Source organism: Gopherus evgoodei, chromosome 23 (genome assembly GCF_007399415.2).
Source record: "Gopherus evgoodei ecotype Sinaloan lineage chromosome 23, rGopEvg1_v1.p, whole genome shotgun sequence".
NCBI lineage: Eukaryota > Metazoa > Chordata > Testudines > Testudinidae > Gopherus > Gopherus evgoodei.
This window is the reverse complement of record NC_044344.1, coordinates 14,857,309-14,881,998: the sequence shown is the minus strand read 5'-3', so window position 1 is coordinate 14,881,998 and position 24,690 is coordinate 14,857,309. Positions and strand designations below refer to the sequence as shown.

The 24,690-nt window shown below is 51.6% G+C and overlaps 1 protein-coding gene across 2 annotated transcripts in view; it reads left to right on the top strand.

The window, feature by feature from the left end:
• The first annotated feature begins 326 nt into the window (after window positions 1-326).
• PLEKHM1 (pleckstrin homology and RUN domain containing M1) overlaps window positions 327-24,690 on the top strand; it is a 57,054-nt gene continuing 32,690 nt past the window's right edge. For both annotated transcript variants that reach the window (XM_030540982.1, XM_030540981.1), the window contains exons 1-2: window positions 327-393; window positions 24,333-24,425. In XM_030540982.1, the coding sequence (XP_030396842.1) occupies window positions 24,372-24,425 (54 nt within the window). In that variant the 5' untranslated portion in view covers window positions 327-393; window positions 24,333-24,371. The remainder of the gene's footprint in view (window positions 394-24,332; window positions 24,426-24,690) is intronic.

The window sequence follows — 24,690 nt, the reverse complement described above, 5'->3', positions numbered from 1 at the left end:
AACTCCCTCCCAAACCTGCAGGCGGGGGGGGCGGTTTATAGGCCTTGGACCCGTTCTGGGCAACACCAAAACTACACAAACCTGCCCCGCTCACCCCTGCCCCGCAGCCAGCGCCCCGCACGTCTACCGACCCGCACCCCCCGTCCCCCACATGCAGCGGGCGGGCTCCCTCCGCCCATTTCCGGGTTGCAAACGTGAGATGTCGACGTAACAGCGCGGTGGGCGGAGTCTCCACCGAGCTGCCGCCGCCTGCGCAACCCAGCGCAGCCTCAGCCGGAGCCACCGCCCCGCCCCGCCCCTCGGCCGACTCGGGTCACGCGGGCGGGGCGGGCGAGCGCTGGGCAGCGCCTGCGCTTCCGGGTTCCCGGCCGGAGCCTTGGGGCCGCGGAGCAGGTGAGCGCGCGCCCGCCCCGCCCCTCGGAGCCCCCCGCCCCCCCGGCCGCTTCCCCCCCGCTGATCAGGATGCGGCCCGGGCTCTGTGTGAGGAGCGGGGGAGCTCCCCTGGCAGCGGGCACCGGGGCAGCCCTGCTGGGTCTCCTGCGGCCCGCCCATGGGGGGCAGGGCACGGCCGGACCCCCGTGCGGGGGGGAGCTGGGCTTGGGCCTGCCCCGGACCCCCCCGTGCTGCGGGGAGCTGGGCTCGGGGGTACCCCGGACCCCCCCCCCGTGCTGCCCCGGACCCCCCCCCCCCGTGCTGCGGGGAGCTGGGCTCGGGCCTGCCCTGGACCCCCCCGTGCTGTGGGGAGCTGAGCTCGGGGGTGCCCTGCCCCCCCCGTGCTGCCCCGGACCCCCCCGTGCTGTGGGGAGCTGAGCTCGGGGGTGCCCCAGATCCCCGCCACCCCCGGATCTACCCTCTCACCCATGCTGCAGGGAGCTGGGCTCCGGGCTGATCCAGACCCCCCCCACCCCATCCATGCTGCAGGGAACTGGGCTCGGGTCTGCCCCAGATCCCCGCCACCCCCAGACCCCCTCCTCCCACCCATGCTGCAGGGAGCTGGGCTCAGGGCTGCCTCCGACCGCCCTCACACCCTATCCGTGCTGCGGGGAGCTGGGCTCAGGGGTGCCCTGCCCCCCCCCCCGTGCTGCCCCGGATCCCCCCCGTGCTGCGGGGAGCTGAGCTCGGGGCTTCCCCAGATCCCCGCCACCCCCGGATCTACCCTCTCACCCATGCTGCAGGGAGCTGGGCTCAGGGCTGCCTCCGACCGCCCTCACACCCTATCCGTGCTGCGGGGAGCTGGGCTCAGGGGCGCCCTGCCCCCCCCCCCCCCCGTGCTGCCCCGGATCCCCCCTGTGCTGCCCCGGATCCCCCCCGTGCTGCGGGGAGCTGAGCTCGGGGCTTCCCCAGATCCCCGCCACCCCCGGATCTACCCTCTCACCCATGCTGCAGGGAGCTGGGCTCAGGGCTGCCTCCGACCCCCCTCACACCCTATCCATGCTGCGGGGAACTGGGCTCAGGGGTGCCCTGGACATCCCACCCTCATGCTGCAGGGAGCTGGGCTCAGGGGTGCCCTGCCCCCCCCATGTTGCCCCGAACCCCTCCTCCCGTGCTGTGGGGAGCTGGGCACGGGCCGGCCCCAGACTCCCCCCCCCCCCCCCCGTGCTGCAGGGAGCTGGTCTCGGGGCTTCCCCGCTGCTCCGGACCCACCCTCTCACCCATGCTGCAGGGAACTGGGCTCAGGGCTGCCCCAGATCCGTGCATCCTACCACCCCCAGACCTTCTCCTCCCACCCATGCTGCGGGGAGCTGGGCTCAGGGGTTCCCTGGACACCTCACCCTCCCATGCTGCAGGGAGCTGGGCTCAGGGGTGCCCTGCCCCCCCATGTTGCCCCAAACCCCTCCTCCCGTGCTGTGGGGAGCTGGGCATGGGCCTGCCCCAGACCCCCCCCCCCTCCCGTGCTGCAGGGAGCTGGTCTCGGGGCTTCCCCGCTGCCCCGGACCCACCCTCTCACCCATGCTGCAGGGAACTGGGCTCGGGTCTGCCCCAGATCCCCGCACCTTACCACCCCCAGACCCCCTCCTCCCACCCATGCTGCAGGGAGCTGGGCTCAGGGCTGCCTGGGCGGCTCAGGGCTGCCTAGGCACCCCAGGGCCGCCTTTGCTTCCTCATTAACTAAGTCTCAGCTGCTTAGTTTTGGAACCACACTTTGAGTTGCCCGAGTGGCATTTCTGCAGGTCATTGGCCCTGTCAACAAACCTTAAGAGCTCGTGGTCCTCCCGCCTTTCCCAGCTTGTCCAAGGAGAGGTGGCGCAGCCTGGCTCTCAGTTAGACGTTGGCTGTTGTGGGGATCCAGCTGTGGAAAAGGAGAATCACTGCTGAAGAGTGCACATGCTAATCATTCTGAATCCAAGCCACCCTTACTTACCCACCAACCAACTTGCGGACTTAAATCCAGTCTCAGGGCTTTCCTGGTACAGATGGCAAAGAGCCCCGGGCAGATTCTTCTGTTGTGTTTGGTTTGCGTGGAGCTGGTATCTCCCTTGTGTAGACTTTTAGTCAGTTGAGTCCATGTGTTGTTGTTCATTACTTACATTGCAGTAATGCCCCACGGTCCAGCTCAGGATCAGGGTCCCATTGAGATAGGTGCTGCACGAACACAGAGACAGACATGGTCCCTGCTCTAAAGAGCTTAAAATTAGCAAGTTCGTTTTGTTGACCATCTTGATTAGACTAACTGTCTTGAATGCCACTGATACCCAGGTTTGTCCTCTGGGTGCCACTGACAGCTTCCGAACCTCCCCTAGCTCCTCTCCTCCAACTACTGTTGGCTCTCCCGTCTCTCCTAGCTCCTCTCCTCTGTTGTCACTGAATTCAGCTCCATGTCTCTTCTCTCCCTGTATGGGTTGCAGATGCATAATTCGGGTCTTAAAAATTCATCCACTGCATTCAACCTGATAACTAGAGCATATCTTTTAGAAAAGCATCCAGCCTTGATTTAATGACTCCAAGTGATGGAGAATCTACCACATATCTCAATAGTCTATTCAAATAATTAGTTACCCTCACTGTTAAAAATTATTTTTCTAACTCTTAACTACTGATCACTAGAGCTTGTGACTTTGTTGAAGAACCTACTAGCACCAGAAAGCTCCCTGTGTGGTACTTATAGATTGCAATCGAGTCCCCTCTTCATCTTCTTTTCAATAGTCTAAATAGACTTAGCCCTTGTCTACACTACAAACTTATGTCGGTATAGCTGCACTCAGGAGTGACCAAGTTATACCAATTTAACCCTGGCATAGACAGCGCTGTGTCGACATAGCTACCACCTCAGGGGAAGCTCTGCTGTCGGCGCAGCCAGCATCTTCACTCAGGCTTTGTCTGCACTGCACTTTCGTTGGTAAAACTTTTGAAAAAACATACCCCAACCATCAAAAGTTGTGCTGATGAAAAGCACCGGTGTGGACAGCGCTTTTTGGGCAGGAAGACTCTCTCCCGCAGACAGAGCTACCACCCCTTGTGCTAAGCTGCAGCACTGTAAGGCAAGGCTACCCTACAAAATGTAGTTGACCTAAGTAATCAAACTGCTTTTGCATGCTCACACTATGCTCCCTATGGCGGCGGTACATGTCCTCACCAGGAGCACTTGCACCGCTTTAACTGTTGGTGTGGGGCATTGTGGGGGGACTTCTCAAAGGCAGTCATTGTAAGCCATACAGTTTCTACACTGCAGTAACCTAACTACATCGACTTGAGCACTGCGCCTCTCACGGAGGTGGAGTTAAATTAATGTCGTGGGCAAGTTACATTGGTGGGAGCTGCATTTTAGTGTAAGTGCTTACAGTGTTAGATCAATGTAAGCTGCCTTAGAATCATAGACTATCAGGGTTGGAAGGGACCTCATTAGGTTCTAGTCCAACGCCCTGCTCAAAGCAGGACCGACGCCAACTAAATCATCCCAGCCAGGGCTTTGTCAAGCCTGACCTTAAAAACCACCTCCCTAGGTAACCCATTCCAATGTTTCACCAGCCTCCTAGTGAAAAAGTTTTTCCTAATATCCATCCTAGACCTCCCCTACTGCAACTTGAGACCATTACTCCTTGTTCTGTCATCTGCTACCACTGAGAACAGTCTAGATCCATCCTGTTTGGAACCCCCTTTCAGGTAGTTGAAAGCAGCTATCAAATTTTCCCTCATTCTTCTCTTCTGCAGACTAAACAATCCCATTTCCCTCAGCCACTCCTCATAAGTCATGTGCTCCAGCCCCCTAACAATTTTTGTTGCCCTCCACTGGACTCTTTCCAATTTTTCCACATCCTTCTTGTCGTGTTGGGGGCCCAAAACTGGACACAGTACTCCAGATGAGAATGGTGAAGCACTGGAATGGGTTACCTAGGGATGTGGTGAAATCTCCTTCCTTAGAGGTTTTTAAGGTCAGGCTTGACAAAGCCCTGGCTGGGATGATTTAGTTGGGAACTGGTCCTGCTTTGAGCAGGGGGTTGGACTAGATACCTTCTGAGGTCCCTTCCAACCCTGATATTCTATGATTCTATGATCTTCAGTCAAACAGCATTTCAAAGCCCTGTTATAGTTTCAAGAGAGGACTTACTATGGCTTGAGGGGAGGTACAGAGGGAGCAGGGGAAGGGGAGAGGAATCAGCAACCTTACGGAGAAGTCAACACCAAGACAAATTGACCCTGTCACTCAGACTTTCATGTCATGGCTTTGTCCTCAGGGAAAAATTCACGGTTAGCACAGGGTTTGTAACTTTATAACTCCAGTTTGTTAATAACATGCTACTTGTCAAAAGAAAACACTGCATTCTCATTCAGCCATTGGGAGATGCTGGAAAGTACTCCATAAAAGAGGTGGAAATGTGATTCCAATACCAAGAGTCTATGACAGGGGTGGGCAAACTTTTTTGCTCGAGGGCCACATCTGGGTGGGGAAATTGCATGCAGGGCCATGAATGTAGGGCTCTGGGAGGGGGTGCAGAGTGTAGGAGGGGGCTCAGGGCAGGAGTTTGGGATTCAGAGTACAGGAAGGGGCTCAGGGCAGGGAGTTGGGGTGCAGGAGGGGGCTCAGGGCAGGGGGTTGGAGTAGAGGAGGGGTTCAGGCTCTGGCCTGGTGTCACTTACCTTGAGCAGCTCTGGAGTGACAGTGGTGCACAGCAGGGCTAAGGCAGGCTCCCACCCAACTAAATCATCCCAGCCAGGGCTTTGTCAAGCCTGACCTTAAATACCTCAAAGGAAGAAGATTCCACCACTTCCCTAGGGAACCCATTGCACTGCTTCACCACTCTCCTAGTAAAAAAGTTTTTCCTAATATCCAACCTAAACCTCCCCTACTGCAACTTGAGACCGTTATTCCTTGTTCTGCCATCTGGTACCACTGAGAACATTCTAGATCCATTCTCTTTGGAACCCAAGGGCGGCTCCAGGCCCCAGCACACCAAGTGCATGCTTGAGGCGGCATGCCACGGGGGGTGCTCTACCAGTCACCGGGAGGGCAGCAGTCAGGGTGCCTTCAGCGGCATGGCTGCAGGGGGTCCGCTGGTCCCGCGGCTCCGGCGGACCTCCCGCAGGCGTGCCTGCGGAGGGTCCCCTGGTCCTGCGGCTCCGGTGGACCATCCACAGGCACGCCTGTGGGAGGTCTACTGGAGCCGCGGGACCTGCGAGCGGCAGAGTGCCCCCGTGGCATGACGCCGTGCTTGGGGCGACGAAATGTCTAGAGCCGCTCCTGTTGGAACCCCCTTTCAGGTAGTTGAAAGCAGCTCTCAAATCCCTCCTCATTCTTCTCTTCTGCAGACTAAACAATCCCAGTTCCCTCAGCCTCTCCTCATAAGTCTTGTGCTCCAGCCCCCTAATCATTTTTGTTGCCCTCCACTGGACTCTGTCCAATTTTTCCACATCCTTCTTGTCGTGTGGGGCCCAAAACTGGACACAGTAGTCTGGATGAGATGAGGATAGCTCAGTGGTTTGAGCATTGGCCTGCTAAACCCAGGATTGTGAGTTCAGTCCTTTGGGGGGGGACCATTTGGGGATTGGTCCTGCTTTGAGCAGGGGGTTGGACAAGGTGATCTCCTGAGGTCCCTTCTAACCCTAATAATCTGTGATTCTATGAGGCCTCACCAATGTTGAATAGAGGGGAATGATCATGTCTGTCAATCTGCTGGCAATGCCCCTACTTATACAACCCAAAATGCCGTTAGCCTTCTTGGCAACAAGAGCACACTGTCAACTCATATCCAGCTTCTCATCCACTGTAACCCTAGGTCCTTTTCTGCAGAAGTGCTGCCTAACCATTCGGTCCCTAGTCTGTAACAGTGAATGGGATTCTTCCGTCCAAAGTGCAGGTCTCTGCACTTGTCCTTGTTGAACCTCATCAGATTTCTTTTGGCCCAATCCTCTAATTTGTCTAGTAGTAATGAGGGTCTTCCATCCCCAGCTGCAGCTGTCCGTTTGGGTTTAAAAGGTGATGCTAAGAGAAGTGCTGAGCAGGTCAGGCAGTATCTCAAGAGAGGAGTACATTTCCTTTGCAGGGAGGTGGTAGATTTCCCTAGGGCGTCAGTGGTGCAGCACCATTCTGCAGATCTACACAGTAGTGTTTTGTGTGGGGTGCTGTTGCCAGTTGGAGCTGAGCTGGCTAGGGGATGTCAGTAGGCCATGCAGCATCCTGCAGTGCTGAGTGGGTGGAGCAGAGGAAGAGTCAGGTTCTCTGCCAGGAGTTGCTTCCTACCCAGGGGCGGCGCCAGACATTTCGCCGCTCCAAGCCCGGTGTCATGCCACGGGGGGCGCTCTGCTGCTTGCCGGTCCCACGGCTCCGGTGGACCTTCCGCAGGCGTGCCTGCGGAGGGTCCACTGGTCCCGCGGCTCCACCTAAGCCACAGGACCAGCGGACCCTCCACAGGCACGCCTGCGAGAGGTCCATCGGAGCCCTGCCTGCTGCCCTCCTGGTGACTGGCAAAGCGCTCCCCGCGGCATGCTGTCCCAAGCACGCGCTTGGCGTGCTGGGGCCTGGAGCCCCCCCCCCGTTTCTACCCCACTTGGCAGCTGCATTAGGTTTGTCTCTGTGCTCTCCCAGCATCTCCCCACCCCACACCTTCCAAGAGCAGGAGTCTGGCACAGCTAATTGGACTTTTTCTTTGCTATTGGTTCATTCAGTGGCGCGTGGCCTGCCACCTTCTTATGGAGTTTCCTGCTGCTCCTTTGGCATGATATCACAGATTGTTTCAAAAGTGACCGCGCCTTGTGCTCTATTTTCTGCTTCACCTATCCCGCAGCTGGAGCTTCAGCGTCACAGTTTAAGTGCAGGATGCGTACTCCCCAAAGCACGTAGCACATGACTGAGGAGCCTGTAGTTCTCCGTGGCCCCTACACAGCTCTGTTCTGACTGCAGATCATGGAGGCCACTAGCTCAGAGATGCTGCCACTTGCAGGGGACAGTCTTGGAGGGGAACCTTTCTAGGGCAGACCTGAATGGGCACAGAGGCGGAGTTCATGAAATTCTCTTCCTGCCGAAGAATTGGATTATAGTGTATTGTGGGCCTCACAGAGACCCCTGTTCACCTGGATAAGTGCTGCAGTGCCGATAGTTGCCTGCATATGTGCTCGTGAATGTGAGGGCCCTTTAAGCGGAGTGTGCCAGTAACTGGAGCCTCCTACCTTTTTGGTGGTCCTGGTCTTTAATCCTGCCCCCTCCCAACCCACCGAGTGCTGCAGGGAGACTCTGAGGCTGCCTCTTCATTCTCCGGGGAACTTGGGTCAGCAGGAGAATCGCGATGGGATTGCTGCTGTTCCGAAAGTCCCCGGGGAGTGAAGACAAGTGCCCCTGGTCTGGTGGAGCAGACTGCACTCTTCGCTCTCTGGCTAAGAGGATTTCAGTCACTGCCCTTGCTCCCATTCTTTTGTTGTGATGGACAGAGGAAGAGGAGAAGGAGATCATCCCCTTGGAATGCAGGAATGCTCACCTGCCGGGCAGGTGACGCTGCTGCATTCCAGGGGGATTAGTACCTGGAAGTGACGGGAGCAGGATGCAGCACCACTGAAATGGATCCCAGCAGATTGGACGAGTCATTCTATTTCTGCACAGGTGGAGTTTCACCTTGTCTGAGTTCACGCTAAGGCTGAGTCTGTACTTGGAGCTGGGGGGGGGGGGGTGATTCCCAGCTCTCATGCTAGCTCTTATCTAGCTAGTGCGCTAAAAATAGTGGACTAGCAGCGTGCTGAGTCCAGACCTGCCTGAGCCTCCTGGGCGCTGTCTGTGGGACCCCAGCTGCACTGCTGTTTTAGCACGCTAGCTCAATGGGCTGGTCCACACTACAGGGGGGGAATCGATCTTAGATACGCAACTTCAGCTACGTGAATAACGTAGCTGAAGTCAAATATCTAAGATCGGATTACTCACCCGTCCACACCGCGCGGGATCGATGTTCGCGGCTCTCCCTGTCGATTCTGGAACTCCATTGGGGTTGATGGAGTCCCGGAATCGATATAAGCACGCTCAGGGATCGATATATCGCTTCTAGATTAGACGCAATATATCGATCCCCGAGCAATCGATTTTAACCCACCGATATGGCGGGTAGTCTGGACGTAGCCAATGAGAGCTGGCACAAGTATGTCGACGGTGCTTGCTGGCAGGCTTCCTGTTTCACTCAGGCACGTTTGGAATGGTGTTTTATTTGGAGAGGGCGAAGCCAGCTCAATGATTTAGGTTCTGTGAATTTCTTGTGAAGGCTTAGCTCATGCTGTAATGATGTGCAGAGACCGAGAGGCAGAGGTGGGATTGAATGTACCTAATGTGGGGTCCATGTCTGAGTTACGCTTTGTCTGTCCGTCTCTCGTAGCTAGTTGTATAGTGCCTGTCACTGCAGTGTGCAGGCTCAGAGAGATTGGGTAATATGCAAGAGGCAGAGGGCGAAGACTATACACCCAGGCAAACCTATACATACTCCACGTGCTATCTCAGCTAGACACTCCCTCCGAGAAACGTTACACCAACTCCAGAGGCCAAATCCTAGATATGGACTAGACGCGGATGCTTACATGCACTGCAGATCCTCTCAATCAGGCATACTCCATACACACCACTGCCCCAGGCATGGACCCAACATACACACACATGCAGGTTTTGTAACTTCCTTTATTTGTACTGCTCATTTTTTTAAATGAGGAAATTCCATGCTTAAAATTGTGTTTGCCATGGCAAAGCTGAGTAATTTCATGGGCAAGCCAGGAAATGCAGAGATAGGGTTGATGGTTTAATCCTAACTGTCTCCTTGTGCCATGTGCGTTGCAGCGCACTCTCCAATTGTGTGATCATTTAGTAGTCTCAGATAACCAGTTGAACTTCTCTAGGACGTTAGATAACATGTTACTCTAGGGGGAGGGATAGCTCAATGTTTGAGCATTGGCCTGCTAAACCCAGGGTTGTGAGTTCAATCATGGAAGAAAATCCCCATCCCAATAGCTGTGAGTTGCACAATGTATTTTTGTCTACAACTCCACCTCACTCTCCAGATAGAGGAAAACGTAATTGTGGAATTATGGAATTTCTGAATTTTATCTGATTTCTACATATTAAATTCTTTTATTGGCTCCACAATGTCACAGTAAGGGTATGTCTACACTGCAAAGTTTTTGCGCAACAAGTTATACCATTTTTATTAAAGCGCTGGAATTGAACTGCTGTTGCGTGTGCACACTGTCCTCCTTGTGACGGTGGAGCGCATCCACGTTAGCAGCTCTTGCAATGGCAAAGAGAGCGGTGCACTGTGGTAGCTATCCCACTGTGCATCTGGCCACAGGGTGCTTTGGGAAGGGTTTGCAATGCCTCCAGAGGCAGGCATAGCATCACATTATGCAGGTTTCTTAGTCCCATTGTTCCATGGGCATCTTACTGCATTGCCAACTGCATTTCAACTGAAGTGGATGGGCAAGAGTGTGTGACGGGGGGGTGTGGGGGGAAGACAGTGTGTTTGGGGGACAGTGTGTCAGCATGCTGTCTTATAACACACACGCCTGCCTCTGTGTTCAACAGCAGGAACATTCCACAATAATGGTTTGCTTTGTGTCCCAGAGCAGGTCAGCACAGCACGCAAGGGCTGTCAGAAAGGGAGCTTTGAAAGGAGAGAGGTGCATGTCTCCAGGAAAGAAGCAGAGTGGCCACCTGAGGGATTATGGGACACTTCCGGAGGCCAATTACAGCGCTGAAAGCAATTGATGTGTTTACACTGGCAATGCAGCGCAGGTGGGTTTTTTGCAACGCTGCAACCGAGGAGTTTCTGCACACTAAGTGGCTTGGCGGTGTGTGCACCTCGGGAGTTACACCACAGAAAGCTGCTTTACTGTGCAGAAACTTGCCAGTGTAGAAAAGGCCTAAGAACACAGGAACTCTGAGTTCAGAGTGTGGTAGACCCAGGCCAGTTGGGTACAACAGAATAGCAGAATTCAGATATACTGGCCACTGGATTAGCAGTTTTCTGTTCCCTGACTGACCAGAGCAGGGGCTGCTCCAGGCTAATGAGAGCACCTGACTCTAATTAACCTGCAAAGAGTCAGGTGAGGCCATTAAACTAATGTGACCACATGACTCTAATTAAGGCCCCACTGATACTATAAAAAGGGCTCACTCCAGTCAGGCAGAGGAGAGCCAGGGAGCCAGAGGAGAGGTAGCGCGGCTGAAGAGCTGGTTAATGAAGACACCCCCAAACCATCGTTAAGGGAGCCCTAAGGTAAAAGTGAAGAAAGGAGAAGCAGGAGAGCTGTGGGGAAGTGGCCCAGGGAAACGTAGCAACTCTGGCAGTGAAATGTCGGCTGCCAACAGCTGCTACCATTAGGGTTCCTGGGCCGGAACCCGGAGTTCTCTCACCAAACTCCTTGCTGGCCTATGATGAAAAGGGCTCAGTAGACTATAACCCTGTCCCTGGAGAGAGAAGGGCTACGTGGAGGGTCACAGTGAGCCACTGAGGCTAGCATGAAGCGCAGGACCCATGGGGCAAGGTCAGAGCTCTGCCACAACTGGTGTCAGAAGTGGGATCATGATTGTTCACAGCATGGTGGAAAAAAGAGGTTTTACTAAACACAAAACAAAAGAAGTGCACTAGGGTTTTTGGTTGTGGATTTTTTGTTTGTTCCACCATGGAGGAAGTGGTGAGAGCGCTGGTGCAAGCCACAGCGGCCCAGCAGGAGGCAACCCGGGCTCAGGCGACGGCACAACAGGAGTCCATGAGGTTACAGCAGGAAACCAACCAATTATTAATGAGCCAGGCGACCCAAGATCGAGCCCTCCTGTGCGAGGTTGTGGACCAGCTGAAGATCCTCACCACCCAGGCCTGGGGGTCCAATGAGACGCAAACCCTGAGGGCTACCGATTATCTGCCTAAGATGACGGCAGATGATGATATAGAGGCGTATCTCCTCTCATTTGAAAGGACTGCACAGCGTGAGGCATGGCCCCTGGAGCAGTGGGCCAGCATTCTTGCCCCTTTCTTGTGCGGAGAGGCCCAGAAGGCCTACTTTGATCTGCCCGCTAAGGATGCCGCTGACTATTCCCGGCTGAGGGCAGAGATCCTAGCACGATTTGGAGTGACAGCAGCGGTATGGGCCCAGAGGTTCCAGGAGTGGAAATACAGGGAGAACAAACCTCCAAGGTCCCAACTATTCAACCTCATACACCTTGCTCGGAAGTGGTTACGGCCCAAGGCATGCAGCCCGGAGGAGATTTTAGAGACTTTGGTCATGCATCAATACATGCGGGGCCTACCACCAGATCTGTGCAAATGGGTCTGCCAGAACGATCCATCCACCTATGACGAAATGATCACATTGGTGGAAAGATGGATGACAGCCAGGGAATTAACCCAACTACCCAAGGAAGGCCTCTCATGAATCAAACACTCGACCCCGACCGTGGAGGGTCAGGCAGCGAAATTCCCTAGAAGTCCTAGGTGGAAGAAGAGGGAGATTGAAAACCAGTCGGGAACCCAGAAGATAGGGGAAGGCCTGAGTCATGGGAACCCTGGGTCTAACCCCCCTAACCCGAGTGACTAGAAGCAATTATAGGTGTTATGGGTGCGGGGAGTTGGGGGCACATAGCTGCCCAGTGCCCCAATGTCATAGAGCCAATGCAGTGTAATCTGGGGAATGGGGCAGACCCATCCAGCCTACTCAGTATTGAGGGGTCGCAGTCACCCCACATAAATATGCAAGGCAGGTAAAGTGGAATGGGGTAGAAACCATGGCACTTGTAGACTCAGGGAGTGCTTGACCCTAATTTCTGGTAAATTCGTGAAGTGCAGCCAGTTAATACAGGCCAAGTATATGGGGGTAACCTGTGTCCATGGGACTGTTAAGCTACTACTCCATCGTACCAGTAAAAAATTGAAATTCAGGGAAAATCACTGGGGTGAAAGCAGGGGTAGTTCCAAACCTCCCATACCCCGTGCTCATAGGTGGAGATCCCCGGGTTTGGAAACTTGCTTCCACCGGAGGAATTGGAGGGAGAGGAGCTCCCTGAACTTCAGGAGGCTTCCGTGGCAGAATGTAACCTCCCATTTTTCACAGAAATGTCCCAGGGAAAGGCAGGAAGACCAAAAGAGAAAGAAGGGGCACCAAGGCCTTGGGTATCCGAATCCTGATACAAGGACAGAGGGTCGCCTGTGTAGGCAGACGTACACGGGCAACTGAAGGGGAGGACCCTGAGACAGAGGAGGGGTCAGAGACCACTTCCAACCCCAACCTCACGGAGCCAGCTGAGAGGGCAGAGACAGATCCCTCAGAGTTTGGGCTGTTAAGCCCAGAGAGAGACACTTTTGGACGGGATCAGGTGGAAGACCCAAGGTATGAGAATGCCAGGAAGGAGGTGGCTGAGATGGATGGGGTACCCATAGAGGGCAAGGCCCGGGGACCAGGGCCTTATTTTGTGATCAAGAAGAATCTCCTGTACCGGGTCGTACAAATGTAGGAGCAAGAGGTACACCAGCTCCTAGTCCCCCGGAAACACCAGAAGTCAATATTAAGCCTTGCTCACAGTCACCTTTTTGGAGGACACTTGGGAATGGAGAAAACCCAGGCGCGAATCTTACGCAGGTTCTTCTGGCCTGGGGTACATGAAGACGTCCGGCGGTACTGTGCCTCTTGCCCCAAATGTCAACTGCACAGCCCTCGTCCACATCTAAGAGCTCCTCTGGTACCCCTGCTGATCGTTGAAGTTCCATTCGAGCGGATCACCATAGATCTTGTGGGGCCGCTAGAGGAAACGACCCAAGGCCGCCAGTATGTGCTTGACATCCTAGACTGTGCAACCAGGTACCCAGAAACTGTCCCCTTATGAAACACAGCTTCCAAGAGCATTGCCAAAGAATTAGTGGCAATCTTTGCCTGGGTAGGGCTACCAAAAGAAATCCTCACAGACCAGGGAACACCATTCATGTCCAAGTTGATGAAGGACTTGTGTTCCCTGCTCCATGTCCATACCCTGCGGACCTCGGTTTATCATCCACAAACTGATGGTCTGGTGGAAAGATTTAACCGAACCCTCAAGTCCATGATAAGAAAGGTGGTAAGCAAGGATGGGAAAGATTGGAACAACCTGCTACCGTACCTCGTGTTCACCATCCGTGAGGTCCCCCAAGCTTCCACCGGATTCTCCCCCTTTGAGCTGTTGTATGGACGCAACCCCCAAGGCATCCTGGACACAGCCAAGGAAATTTGGGAGGAGGAACCCCGTGAGGGAAGAACATAATAGAACATGTACTATGGATGAGGGACCGGATAGCCCGGGTCACTCCCATAGTGAGGGAGCACCTAGAGAAGGCCCAGGAGGCCCAGAGAACCTACTACGACCGTCAAGCCAAGCTTCATCAGTTTCAACCTGGTGACCGAGTAATGGTACTGGTACCCATGGCCGAAAGTAAGCTGTTGGCCAGTGGCAAGGGCCCTACGAAATAGTTGAACCCGTAGGGAAAGTAAATTGCAAGGTGCGACAACCAGGACGTCGAAAAGTAGAGCAGATATGCCACGTCAACTTTCTGAAACGATGGCATGCGTGAAAGGCATGCACAGTGATTCGAGAAGAGCTGCACCCAGGAAACAAAAATCCTGAACAGGTGAGGGTGTCTCCTGGTCTAACGACAGTTCAGAAGAAAGAGGTAACTGAGATGGTTGCCCGATGTCAAGATGTATTCTCGACAAAGCCGGGTAGCACAACCGGGACATATCACCACATCATCACAAACCCTGGGGCCAGAGTAACTATGAGGCCCTACCGGGTGCCAGCAGCCAAAAGGGAGGAAATAGAAGCAGAAGTCAGGAAAATGCAGGAGATGGGGGTCATCGAAGAATCCCACAGTCAGTGGTCCAGCTCAATAGTGTTGGTGCCCAAACCTGATGGCACCACAAGGTTCTGCAACGACTTCCGTCGACTAAACGAGATATCCCAGTTTGATGCCTACCCTATACCCCGCATAGACGAACTAGTGGATCGTCTGGGGAATGCCCGGTGCTTGATAACCTTAGACTTGACAAAGGGGTACTGGCAGGTTCCCTGGCCAAAGATGCAAAGGAAAAGATGGCGTTTTCTACACCAGAGGGTCTCTTCCAATATACGGTCCTTCCGTTTGGACTACATGGGGCTCCAGCTACCTTTCAGCACCTCATGAACAAGTTATTATGCCCCTATACCAGTTATGCTGCGGCCTACTTGGATGACGTGGTGATTCATACCCCAGACTGGGAGACCCACTTGGAAAAAGTGAGGGCGGTCCTTGATACCTTCAGGCGAGCTGGCTTTATGGCGAACCCTGTTAAGTGCGCTGTAGGGTTCACGGAGGCCAAATATCTTGGCTATGTGGTAGGAAAAGGTCTGGTAAAACCCCAACTGAATAAGTTAGAGGCCATCCAAAATTGGCCTCGGCCGAGTCATAAGAAGCAGGTCTGAGCATTCCTAGGGGTGGTGGGGTATTACCGGCGTTTCATCCCTCATTTTGCTACAAGGGCAAGTCCCCTAACGGACTTAGTGAAGGCCCATGATCCTGATCCAGTCAGATGGTCCGATGCAGCAGAGAGGGCATTTGAGGACCTACAGACTGCCCTCTGCAGTAACCCTGTATTGATAGCCCCAGATTTCAACAAGGACTTCATCCTACAGACAGATGCATCTGAGGTAGGGTATGGGGCTGGCCTGTCACAGATGGTTGGGGAGGAGGAACACCCAATTCTCTACCTCAGTAGGAAACTCCTTCTGAGGGAACAAAATATGCAGTAGTAGAGAGAGATTGCCTTGCCATAAAATGGGCCATGGAAACATTGCATTATTACCTGCTGGGGTGCAGATTTATCCTTGTGACTGACCATGCCCCTCTTCAATGGAAGCAACGGAACAAGGAAAAGAACACAAGGGTAACCAGGTTGTTCTTATCCCTCCAACCTTTCCAGTTCCACATAGAGCACAGAGCAGGGAGTTGCCATGGCAATGCCAATGGCTTATCACGCGTACACTGTCTGGCGTCCCAAGCTGCCGAACCCCTTGGTGTTGAGCAGGGGGGAGAGATATGTGATAGACCCAGGCCAGTTGGGTACGGCAGAATAGCAGAAGGCAGATATACTGGCCACTGGATTAACAGTTTTCTGTTCCCTGACTGACCAAAGCAGGGGCTGCTCCAGGCTAATGAGAACACCTGACTCTAACCTGCAAAGAGCCAGGTGAGGCCATTAAGCTAATGTGACCACCTGACTCTAATTAAGGCCCCACTGATACTATAACCCAGTCACCCCAGTCAGGCAGAGGGGAGCCAGAGGAGAGGAAGTGCGGCTGAAGGGCTGGTTAATGAAGACACCCCAAACCATCAGTAAGGGAGCCCTAAGATAAGGAGAAGCAGGAGAGCTGTGGGGAAGTGGCCCAGGGAAATGTAGCAACTGGCAGTGAAAGGTCAGCTGCCAACGGTTGCTACCATTAGGTCCCTGAGCCAGAACCCGGAGTAGAGGGCAGGTCCAGGTTCCCCCCAGCCCACCACTACAGGAACATCTCCTGGGAGGGGAAGTCAGGCTCCTGTCAGGACAGGAGTCTAAACTGTTCTGAAATAAGCCTCCAGGGACAACAGAGACTGTGGGAGTTCTCTCACCAACCTCCTTGCTGGCCTGTGATGAAAAGGGCTCAGTAGACTGTAACCCTGTCCCTAGAGAGAGAAGGGCTACGTGGAGGGTCACAGTGGGCCACTAAGGCTAGCATAAACTGCGTAGAAGCGCAGGACCCACGTGGGCAAGGTCAGAGCTCTGCCACAATAGATTCATAGGTTCCAAGGTAAGAAGGAACCACCATCATTGTCTAGTCTGAGCTCCTGTATAACACAAGCCACAGAACTTCCGCTTATCTGCAGCACTCGCGAATTACATGTTACGTGTGTGTGCAGGTGAAAACTCTCCTTTTTCTGCATTTGAGAGAGACTGTTATATGATCACATAATTAAAGGCACTGTTGAACATTCATCCTCAACTCTGCATGTCCTGTCTTTTGTGTGCTTCACTGTGTTGTCCTGAATGAGGAACGTATGGAATGCATTGAGCATTTGTGCAAGTAGGTGGGCTCCCTGACTTGGGGTGCAGCTGTAGCTGCAGCATTTTAAGCTGAAAATGCTGGTTTTGTTAGCAGCTGGACGAGATTTTATGTTCACCACCATGCTTGTCCGTCAAGTGCAGTCTGTGTTTTCTGACCTATGGTGGCCAAATTGACCTCAGAGGTATGGTGCAAGCATCGGTCACTCAGCTCATGTTCAGTCACTAGCTTTGGAGCTGTTCCAGGATGGGCTTTCTCCCCCCTCTTCCATTTTTGGTGGGACAGCCTATGAATTGAAAGGACTGTCCTGTAGTCCTCAGTGTTGTGCCTCAAGATTGCTCAGGGAGATGGGGTGGTGGGGAGAGAGAGACTTCCCTCACAATACCTTTTAGCTATGGCTGTGCTGGGATCCAGGAGGCCATGAGTTAGAGTTTTGCTTCTTCCACTGACCAATGTTGATATTTCTGTGCACTTCACAACCTTTGCTATTTAGGAAAGTCTTGTACTCCCAGCTGTAGGAGGCAGGCAAGTGTCACTTACCATTTCTATAAATAAGAGTACGTCCATACTACCCGCCGGATCGGCGGGTAGCGATTGATCTACCAGGGATTGATTTATTGTGTCTCATCTAGACGTGATAAATCGATCCCCGAACGTGCGCCCCATCGACTCCAGAACTCCATCAGGGCGAGAGGCGGAAGCGGAGTTGACGGGGGAGCCGCGGCCATCGATCCTATGCTGTGAGGACGGGAGGTAAGTCGAAATAAGATACGTCGACTTCAGCTACGCTATTCCCATAGCTGAAATTGCATATCTTACATCGACCCCACGCCCGCCCCCCCCCCCCACCCAGTGTAGACCAGGCCTTGGTTAGAAGTGGGTTTGCACTTATGGCAGAGCTTGGAATAGAAGTTTCAACTGCTGAGCCACAGATGCTGATTAGAACAGTTTTAAACATTTTATTAAAGCTAATGTTAAAAAAAATTATATAATTCATAGGTTGGGAAAAGAGTGTCTGCACATCTGGGTATAGTTTGTTTTTAAAAGTCATATGATACATAGAGTAAATAATCAGCAATAACCCAAATTTAGGTAAATAGGTTTAACAATACAGTTTAGATATTAGAATCTGAGTACTCGGGTACATCCCTCATGAAAAGTTGTACAGAGATTTGGTTGTGGAAAACTAAATATATCAATGAGTGGAGATTGTCCCTCAGTAATTGAGAATTAGGTAGGTCATCCATTTAGAAAATACAATCCATGAGGAAAGTATTTCAGTTACTTTCCTGACTGCCCTTCTCATCGGCCTCCAACTCATTCCTCCTGATATTGCCCATGTCCGGTGATGTGTTCTATGTAGATGTCCCTTGGCCACCTGATTGTGTCTGACACTATGAGTTGCCACATCCGCTGAACATAGCGCTGACCGATTCCACGTTCTCTCAGCACTCACTCATTACTGGGGTCCCATGTACCTAAGGCTCCGGCGATCAGTGCATGTGTCTGGACCTGGAACCCTTAGCTCTCAAGGTTTTGGCCAAAGGTCCATATTTCTCCACCTTTCAAGCCCGGGCATCATGGAAAGCTGGGGTGCTGTTCTCTAATGGCACTGTGATGTCCACCATGACGATCTTCTTCCAGTCTTTGTTGGTGATGATGATGTTTGGTCGCAGTTGGCTGTCGGTTCCAGGAATGGTGGCGTTCACGGCAACCTTCCCCACAGGTGGTGGGATGGCTCTAGCCAGGCAATCTTGGATGGCATTGTATCACAGCTGCCAAGCTCTCGAATAGATCTTGCAGCTACACAGGATATTGGGTAGCGTCTCGTTGGCGTAGCCTCACTTCCTACATCGCTTGTCCCAATTCCCGTGGCAGATGGTTCTGTTCAGTGGGATGCAGTTGAGCTGGGCCCTGTGGATGAACTTTCAGTTAGCAAATCGGATGAAGCTGCCCCTAGGGAGGAAGTAGTTGCTGGCGTTCCACTTGCACATCACCTCGAACACCTTGCCCTGGTCCGGCTTCCATTTCAGGTTTTTTACATATGGACAGTGGATGATATCCTTCAGGTTCCTCTCCAGCATGGTTTTAGCTCTCAGAGTGATGATAGTGTGATCTGTATTCTTCACCTGTGGCACCAGGACTCCCAGCTCCTGGCATTCCTCGCACCACATCCAGTGGCAGCTGATACGCTTCTCCAGTATCCAGAGAGAAGCAAAGTCTCCCCTGTCTCTCCCAAATTCACCTTCCAGCAAGTCGCTCAGGTAGGTGGCGACATCTTGGTTGGAGGGGGTCCTGACGATTCATTTCTTGACGACATCCGTGATGTTCCTCTCCATGGTGTCTGGGCACGTCAGAAGGCGGAAGGTGTGAGTGATACAGCAACATCGCACTGATCACCCATTCGAGGGATGTTGGTGCCACCCTGCCTGTGCGAGATATACACCAGTTCATTGCTGGTCCTTTGGGGAAGAAACATCCCTTTCTTCACCAGCTGCCGGTGGTGGTGTCTGCCTTGTTCAGAGGTACGGCAGATTCAGATCTTTGTCACGGCAGATCTCCTCAGGACAAATGAGATACGGGGATCAGAAAGGTGTTCAAGGCGTTGATCTTCTGCCACAGTGCCAGTAGGGAAGCGTTGATCCTGGCCACATCTAGTAGGATCTCTGTGATGGTATCCTCAGGTGTCTGCTGGATGTGGAAACCCATCGGTATGCCGAGATGTTGGTACACTAGTCCGTCCTCAAGGAAGATGATAGGTTCACCCTGGATCTGAAAAGACGTAACCTGGACCGAATCCCTTCTACTGCCATCAATATGCAGGGATGCACACTTCCTGGCATTGAAGCGGAGTCCCATCCAGTTGGCAGCCTGGCTGGTGATGTCAAACATTTGTTGGAGATTTGTAGGGTTTTCTGCAATGAGGACCAGATCATCTGCGTAGGCCAGGATATTCACTCTCTTGTATCTACATGCTTGTCTGTCCTCTCTGTAATCACTGCTGTAACCATTAGTCAGTGCTCCCTCTCCCAGAATGTTGATTCCCAACACTGTGCTACTGTTTAGCAGATTGTTGTGTGCCGCCACCCATCCTTGTAATACAGTACCTGAGTACTAAAATAGGTTGGCAATAGCAAGTACCTAGTGGGCTTCATGAATCTCTGATCTTTTCGGGGTACAGAAATCTCTGCTGGAGGTAGGATTTGGAGGTGGATATCATTGTGGTTTTGATGGGAAAGCTTTTCCTGGTGATGGTGCTGACAACTGCTTATTCCTTGTCATACTGTGGGCGGAGAAGAGGGCTGCATTGACAGCAGGAAAGAGCTGTTTGGTCTGACTGGTGTGCAAGCTCATTAATTTTCTCTGGTGGAGGATAACTTCCAAGGTGCTCATACTTGGAGAATGACTGACTCTGTTTCCAGGCTTTGAGTCACTGGGTAACGCTGTCATCGTCAGTTATTGTTTTCCATCCAAACCATGTGAGCAGCTACTTGTCATCAATGAGGTTTAAAACAGGGAAGCCAGTCTGTGTAAGTTCGTCCAGGATCCCGTCTCCAGGAAGGAAATCTGCTGGGGAGAGTCTGGCCTCTTTTTTGATACTATTGTTTTTAACGTGTAATTAATTTCTGAAGGATATACGTGGTCAGATATGCCCATACTTTAGAATTTTGTAACCCATTTGGCTTGGTTAATCAATATATACATGGCTTGTCTGTCTCTCTTAATAGCAATCTCCACATCCTAAGGTAAGAGGACTCCATAGTGTTGATCTTAATTCTACTTTCCTTATGTGTTCCTAGGTGTGCTCTGCCTGAGCAATGTTTGAGTGTTGATTGTTAACAAGGAAACCATGTGCCAATTTCCTGTACAGATTTGCTAGGTTTGGGTGCCCTTGTAGTTCGTCCATTCTGAATCGTATTCTGTTAAATCAGTTCCAAAGTCATAGCTGTGGATTTCCAGGGAACAAACTGAATCACTTCTGTGTGGTTTTAATTGTTTTCCAAACTGCCTTGCAAAGTGCTGTTGCCTGTGTTGGCAACAGGTTTTTTTAAATGTTTTCTCTGTGTTTGTTTGAAGAGTTCTACAAAATGAACCTCTGCGTCTGAGTTGCTGATCTGGCACATGTCCCCTTGTTTGTGTAGGGAGGAAAAAGCTGCAGCAGCAGCGTAGTTTGGTTTGAAGTGTTGAGGTGATCCGTTTTGTCTACAGAGCCCATCATTATTCATAGATAAGGCCAAAAGGGACCACAGTGATCATCTTGTCCGCCTGTCTGAGTAACCCAGACCATAGGATTTCCCTGAATTACTGATGAGAATGTAGAACCCCTCTGAACTACTGATCTTGAACAGCAAATGAACCTGGCAGCATTTCCATAGATGTGTCCCTTATTCAGTGTGTCGCCGTGTAGGAAGATGGTGAGGAAAGGGTTTCTATTTTTGAAGAACAACTCAGTTTTGTAACCAGATGCCCTCTGAATGGGCAGGGGGGCCCTGCTGTTTCTCACCCAGAGCTGACATACAGCATTAGCCTGGCGCTCGTGAGACTGACGGAACTGCACTCTGTCAAATATTTCCGCCCTTTGCAAATCTGAGCGTTTCGAAAAGTTTAAAAGTGGGTGGGAGGCCCCAGGTGACTCTCATCTGAATGGGATGGAGAAGGTCCTCTGTTGGGAGAAGGGGAGAGATAAGCCCTGAGGCTCAGATCCATAAAAGACATTTACTGTAGGTACCTAACTCTCAATTGATTTCAATGGGCATTAGGTGCCTGAATACTTCTGAGGATGTGGGTATCAGTGTCCCATACTGACGAATGGAGCAGGGGCTGCCCTGGGAGGCTGCAAGGCCTTTGTGATCAGATTTTCCCAGTACTCAGCACCCAGCGGCTCCCACTGAGAGCAACGGGAGCTGCTCAGTGCTGAGCGCAGTTGAGAATCTGGCCTCTGGTGTTTCACACGGGGTAGAGTTGCTCTAAAGCTTTTTTAAAGCCTCAAAAAATGGGACTATGTGAATTTTCCCCCTCTCTGCTTGGATGACACTGACCTGCATGGGATGGACCCTACTAATGGTTCTTCAGAAATCCAGTCATTAATATCAACTTCCCCAACTTCCATTTGTTATAAATGTTGGTTGGTTTGTTTTTCATTTTTTATAGCTGCCTTCACTTCCATACACTCTCCGTGGTTTAATCATGGGTATTTGCCTGTGTAATGCAGACCTGGCTGGCTTGATCTGTATTAGCATAGCTTTCGCAAGATGGATACCAGGTTTAGCATGGCCTGAGGGAAGTCAGGCTGTTTGCATGTAGGAAGAGGTGCTCTATTCCAGAAGTTGGTTCCCTTGAGTTTGTCCACTCTCTATTTGACAGGAGAAGCATTGCCAACCACAAGCATTCAGAAATCGTGAGTCTGGCCCTTCCAATCAATGAGATTCAAAAATAATACATTTTGAGTTCTTTTTGCTTGCCTTCTGTTTTTGTGCCTTTAGCGTACATGTCTCCAACTTTTCTCTGCTACTGTACTAACGAAAAATGTTCTGGTTTTTTTTTTAAGTTGGTTCTCATGTGATTCTAGGAGCCAGACCTTAAGTGTGAATAATGATACTGTCATGTTTGTGCAGGGCCTAGCACAGATGGGGTTAAACTGGAAATAATTATGCTATATAAGCCACTTGGCTGCATCTCTGATTTCCATCAGTGTTGATGGAAGTGCCATCTGGCTTGTATGAAAGTAGCCCAGACTTATTGTAATGAGTGACTTCAAGGTCCATTATCAGAGGGGTAGCCGTGTTAGTCTGGATCTGTAAAAGCAGCAAAGAATCCTGTGGCACCTTATAAACTAACAGACGTTTTGGAGCATGAGCTTTCATGAGTGAATACCCACTTCGTCGGATGCATGTAGACAATGCCTAGACTACATGCATCCGACGAAGCGGGTATTCACCCACGAAAGCTCATGCTCCAAAACATCTGTTAGTCTATAAGATGCCACAGGACTCTTTGCTGCTTTCAAGGTCCATGCAGTTGGGTCTTCTGGGTTAACCCAGGATTTTATGAGTGCCATGAAAGCCATAAGATTACTCCAGATAACCTTCAATCTGCACTCGCATTAGTGGCTATACACTGGATTTTGGGGATGACAGTTGTAGGGTAGGGTTACATCACCTGTCTCACTTTGAATTTGTGGCTGGTGGCACTAGTACCTGCAAGGGAGGAGACTGGTGGCCAAGTGGCACGTTCACGTGTTGGGACAGGGGAAGCGTCAGTTTGTGCAGGGCCTGGCACAGTGGAGCTCAGATCCCGATTGAATCTTCGCAGCAGTAGTGCAGTACATATAACAGTGACAGGTATCTCCAGGCCTCTGCTATTGTAAATGTCCTCTAGGCATTGTCTCCATGTGCTTCTCCTCACAGGTCAGAAATAATCAACAGATTGAACATACGGGGCAGAGGTTAAAGCACCACTTGTGGTCGCCACACTCAGCATTTTTTATTGCAAGGCAAAGAGTTTAAGAAACCTTGTGACAAAGCTGCAGTGGAGACCACGAGTTTTCTTTTCTACTAGAATCTCTCTGAAGTTCCGACCAGCTAGGAATCAGGCTAGAGTTTCCTGCTGCAGAATTTTCTGTTTGCTTGTTCACGTCCAGACTGTAGTGGCAGGTTGTCATGGTGCACGCGTCTGTATTCTCTGTTTGAATTTTGGTCAGTTTCATTCAAAGCATACATCTACACTGCAGCTGCAGTGTGATTTGCAGCTTGTACAGACAGACACATGCTAGCTGTAACCTAGAAGATAGAAATGAGGCAATGATCTTCAGTGTGGGCTGCACATGCGAGTATATCTGCAGGGGGACGGGGTGCTTGTGCAGTCTGCACTGACGTTGGCACGGTCGCGTCCTCACCTCCACAGTGGCTGAGATTGTCATCTTTATATGTTGGCAGGATCACCAGCTATTGCCCTGTTTGTACCCAAGGCCTTGTGCACTCTCCAACAAGTTGGGCCCAAGTTGGACGGCCAGTCTCCTGGTTCATGTGGCACTCGGGTGCAGCAAGTTGAAATTTCAGTAGCAGATCTGGGTGTGAAGAGTTCTTCGATGTGAACCCAAACTACTCCACACTCTTGTAGAGCCTGTTTCTCTCTGGAGCTGCTTTTACCAGGATTCAAGTATCTGTTCAGGCTTTGGAGCCAGCAGGGCCGATGATCTCAAAGCAGAAGGCTGTGTCTCCCCAAGGGTATCTTTTTGTGCTTGGGGCTCCTTTTGCACAGAATGTAAAGCTTCTCCTACCTTCACCCACAGAGCAGAATAGACTAGTTGGGACTCATTTGTTAACATTGCTATTAATTATTTGTGTTGCGTTAATCCCTAGGGTCCTTGTCCATGGCTGGGGCTCTCGTGCAAGGCACTACAAGAAGAGAACACAAAGGCAGTCCTACTTTTAGGAGCCCCTTTGAGACATGGCAGGTCCTCATCTCTACAGCCTGCTTCCCTGTTCTGATAGAACCTGAGCCTGTCAGCCCATCTACTACTTCATGCTTATGCTTAGGTGGTAAATGCGTGGAGAATATTTACATCGTCCCAGAGGAGAGTATTGGGGCTGGCATCAGTCAGCATGTTCTGAATTTTGTTTGAAATTGTGTGAATGTGTGCAGAGTGCATTTGGTAAATCCAACAGTGTCAGGATCATTCCTGACCTGATTGGGAGCAGTGATCTGTCTGTGAAGACTTTCAAACAGACTATGAATGTGATCTTCACATCCTGTTGAATCCGTGTAGCATGGCAGGTGAATTTAATACTTTAGCTTGTTCACTTACAAGTTAAAATCTTCCCCCTTTGTCTTCCTATAGGTGTCATGTGATCAGAGTTAGGTGGCAGCAGGAGTTGAAATGCATTCCAGTCACACCACTGAAAATGGACCTGACCCCAAGGTAGTAATACAGGTGAGTGAGTCCAGTTGATTTTCTCAGGGCCTGTCTGATGAGTTTTTGATCATGATGTAACTCAAGTTCACTGACTGACAGGTAACTGGAGATTACTGACATGACTGTAAGTGCTAGGCCTGCTCTATGCTAGAAATTTTTGCCAGTACAACAATGCAGATTAAGGGTGAGAGCCTTTTTTTTTTTTTTTAAATGACATTTCAGTACAGGCAAAAGCCCTCCTCTAGACACAGACAAAAAAGTACTTTTACTGGGATAGCGTATG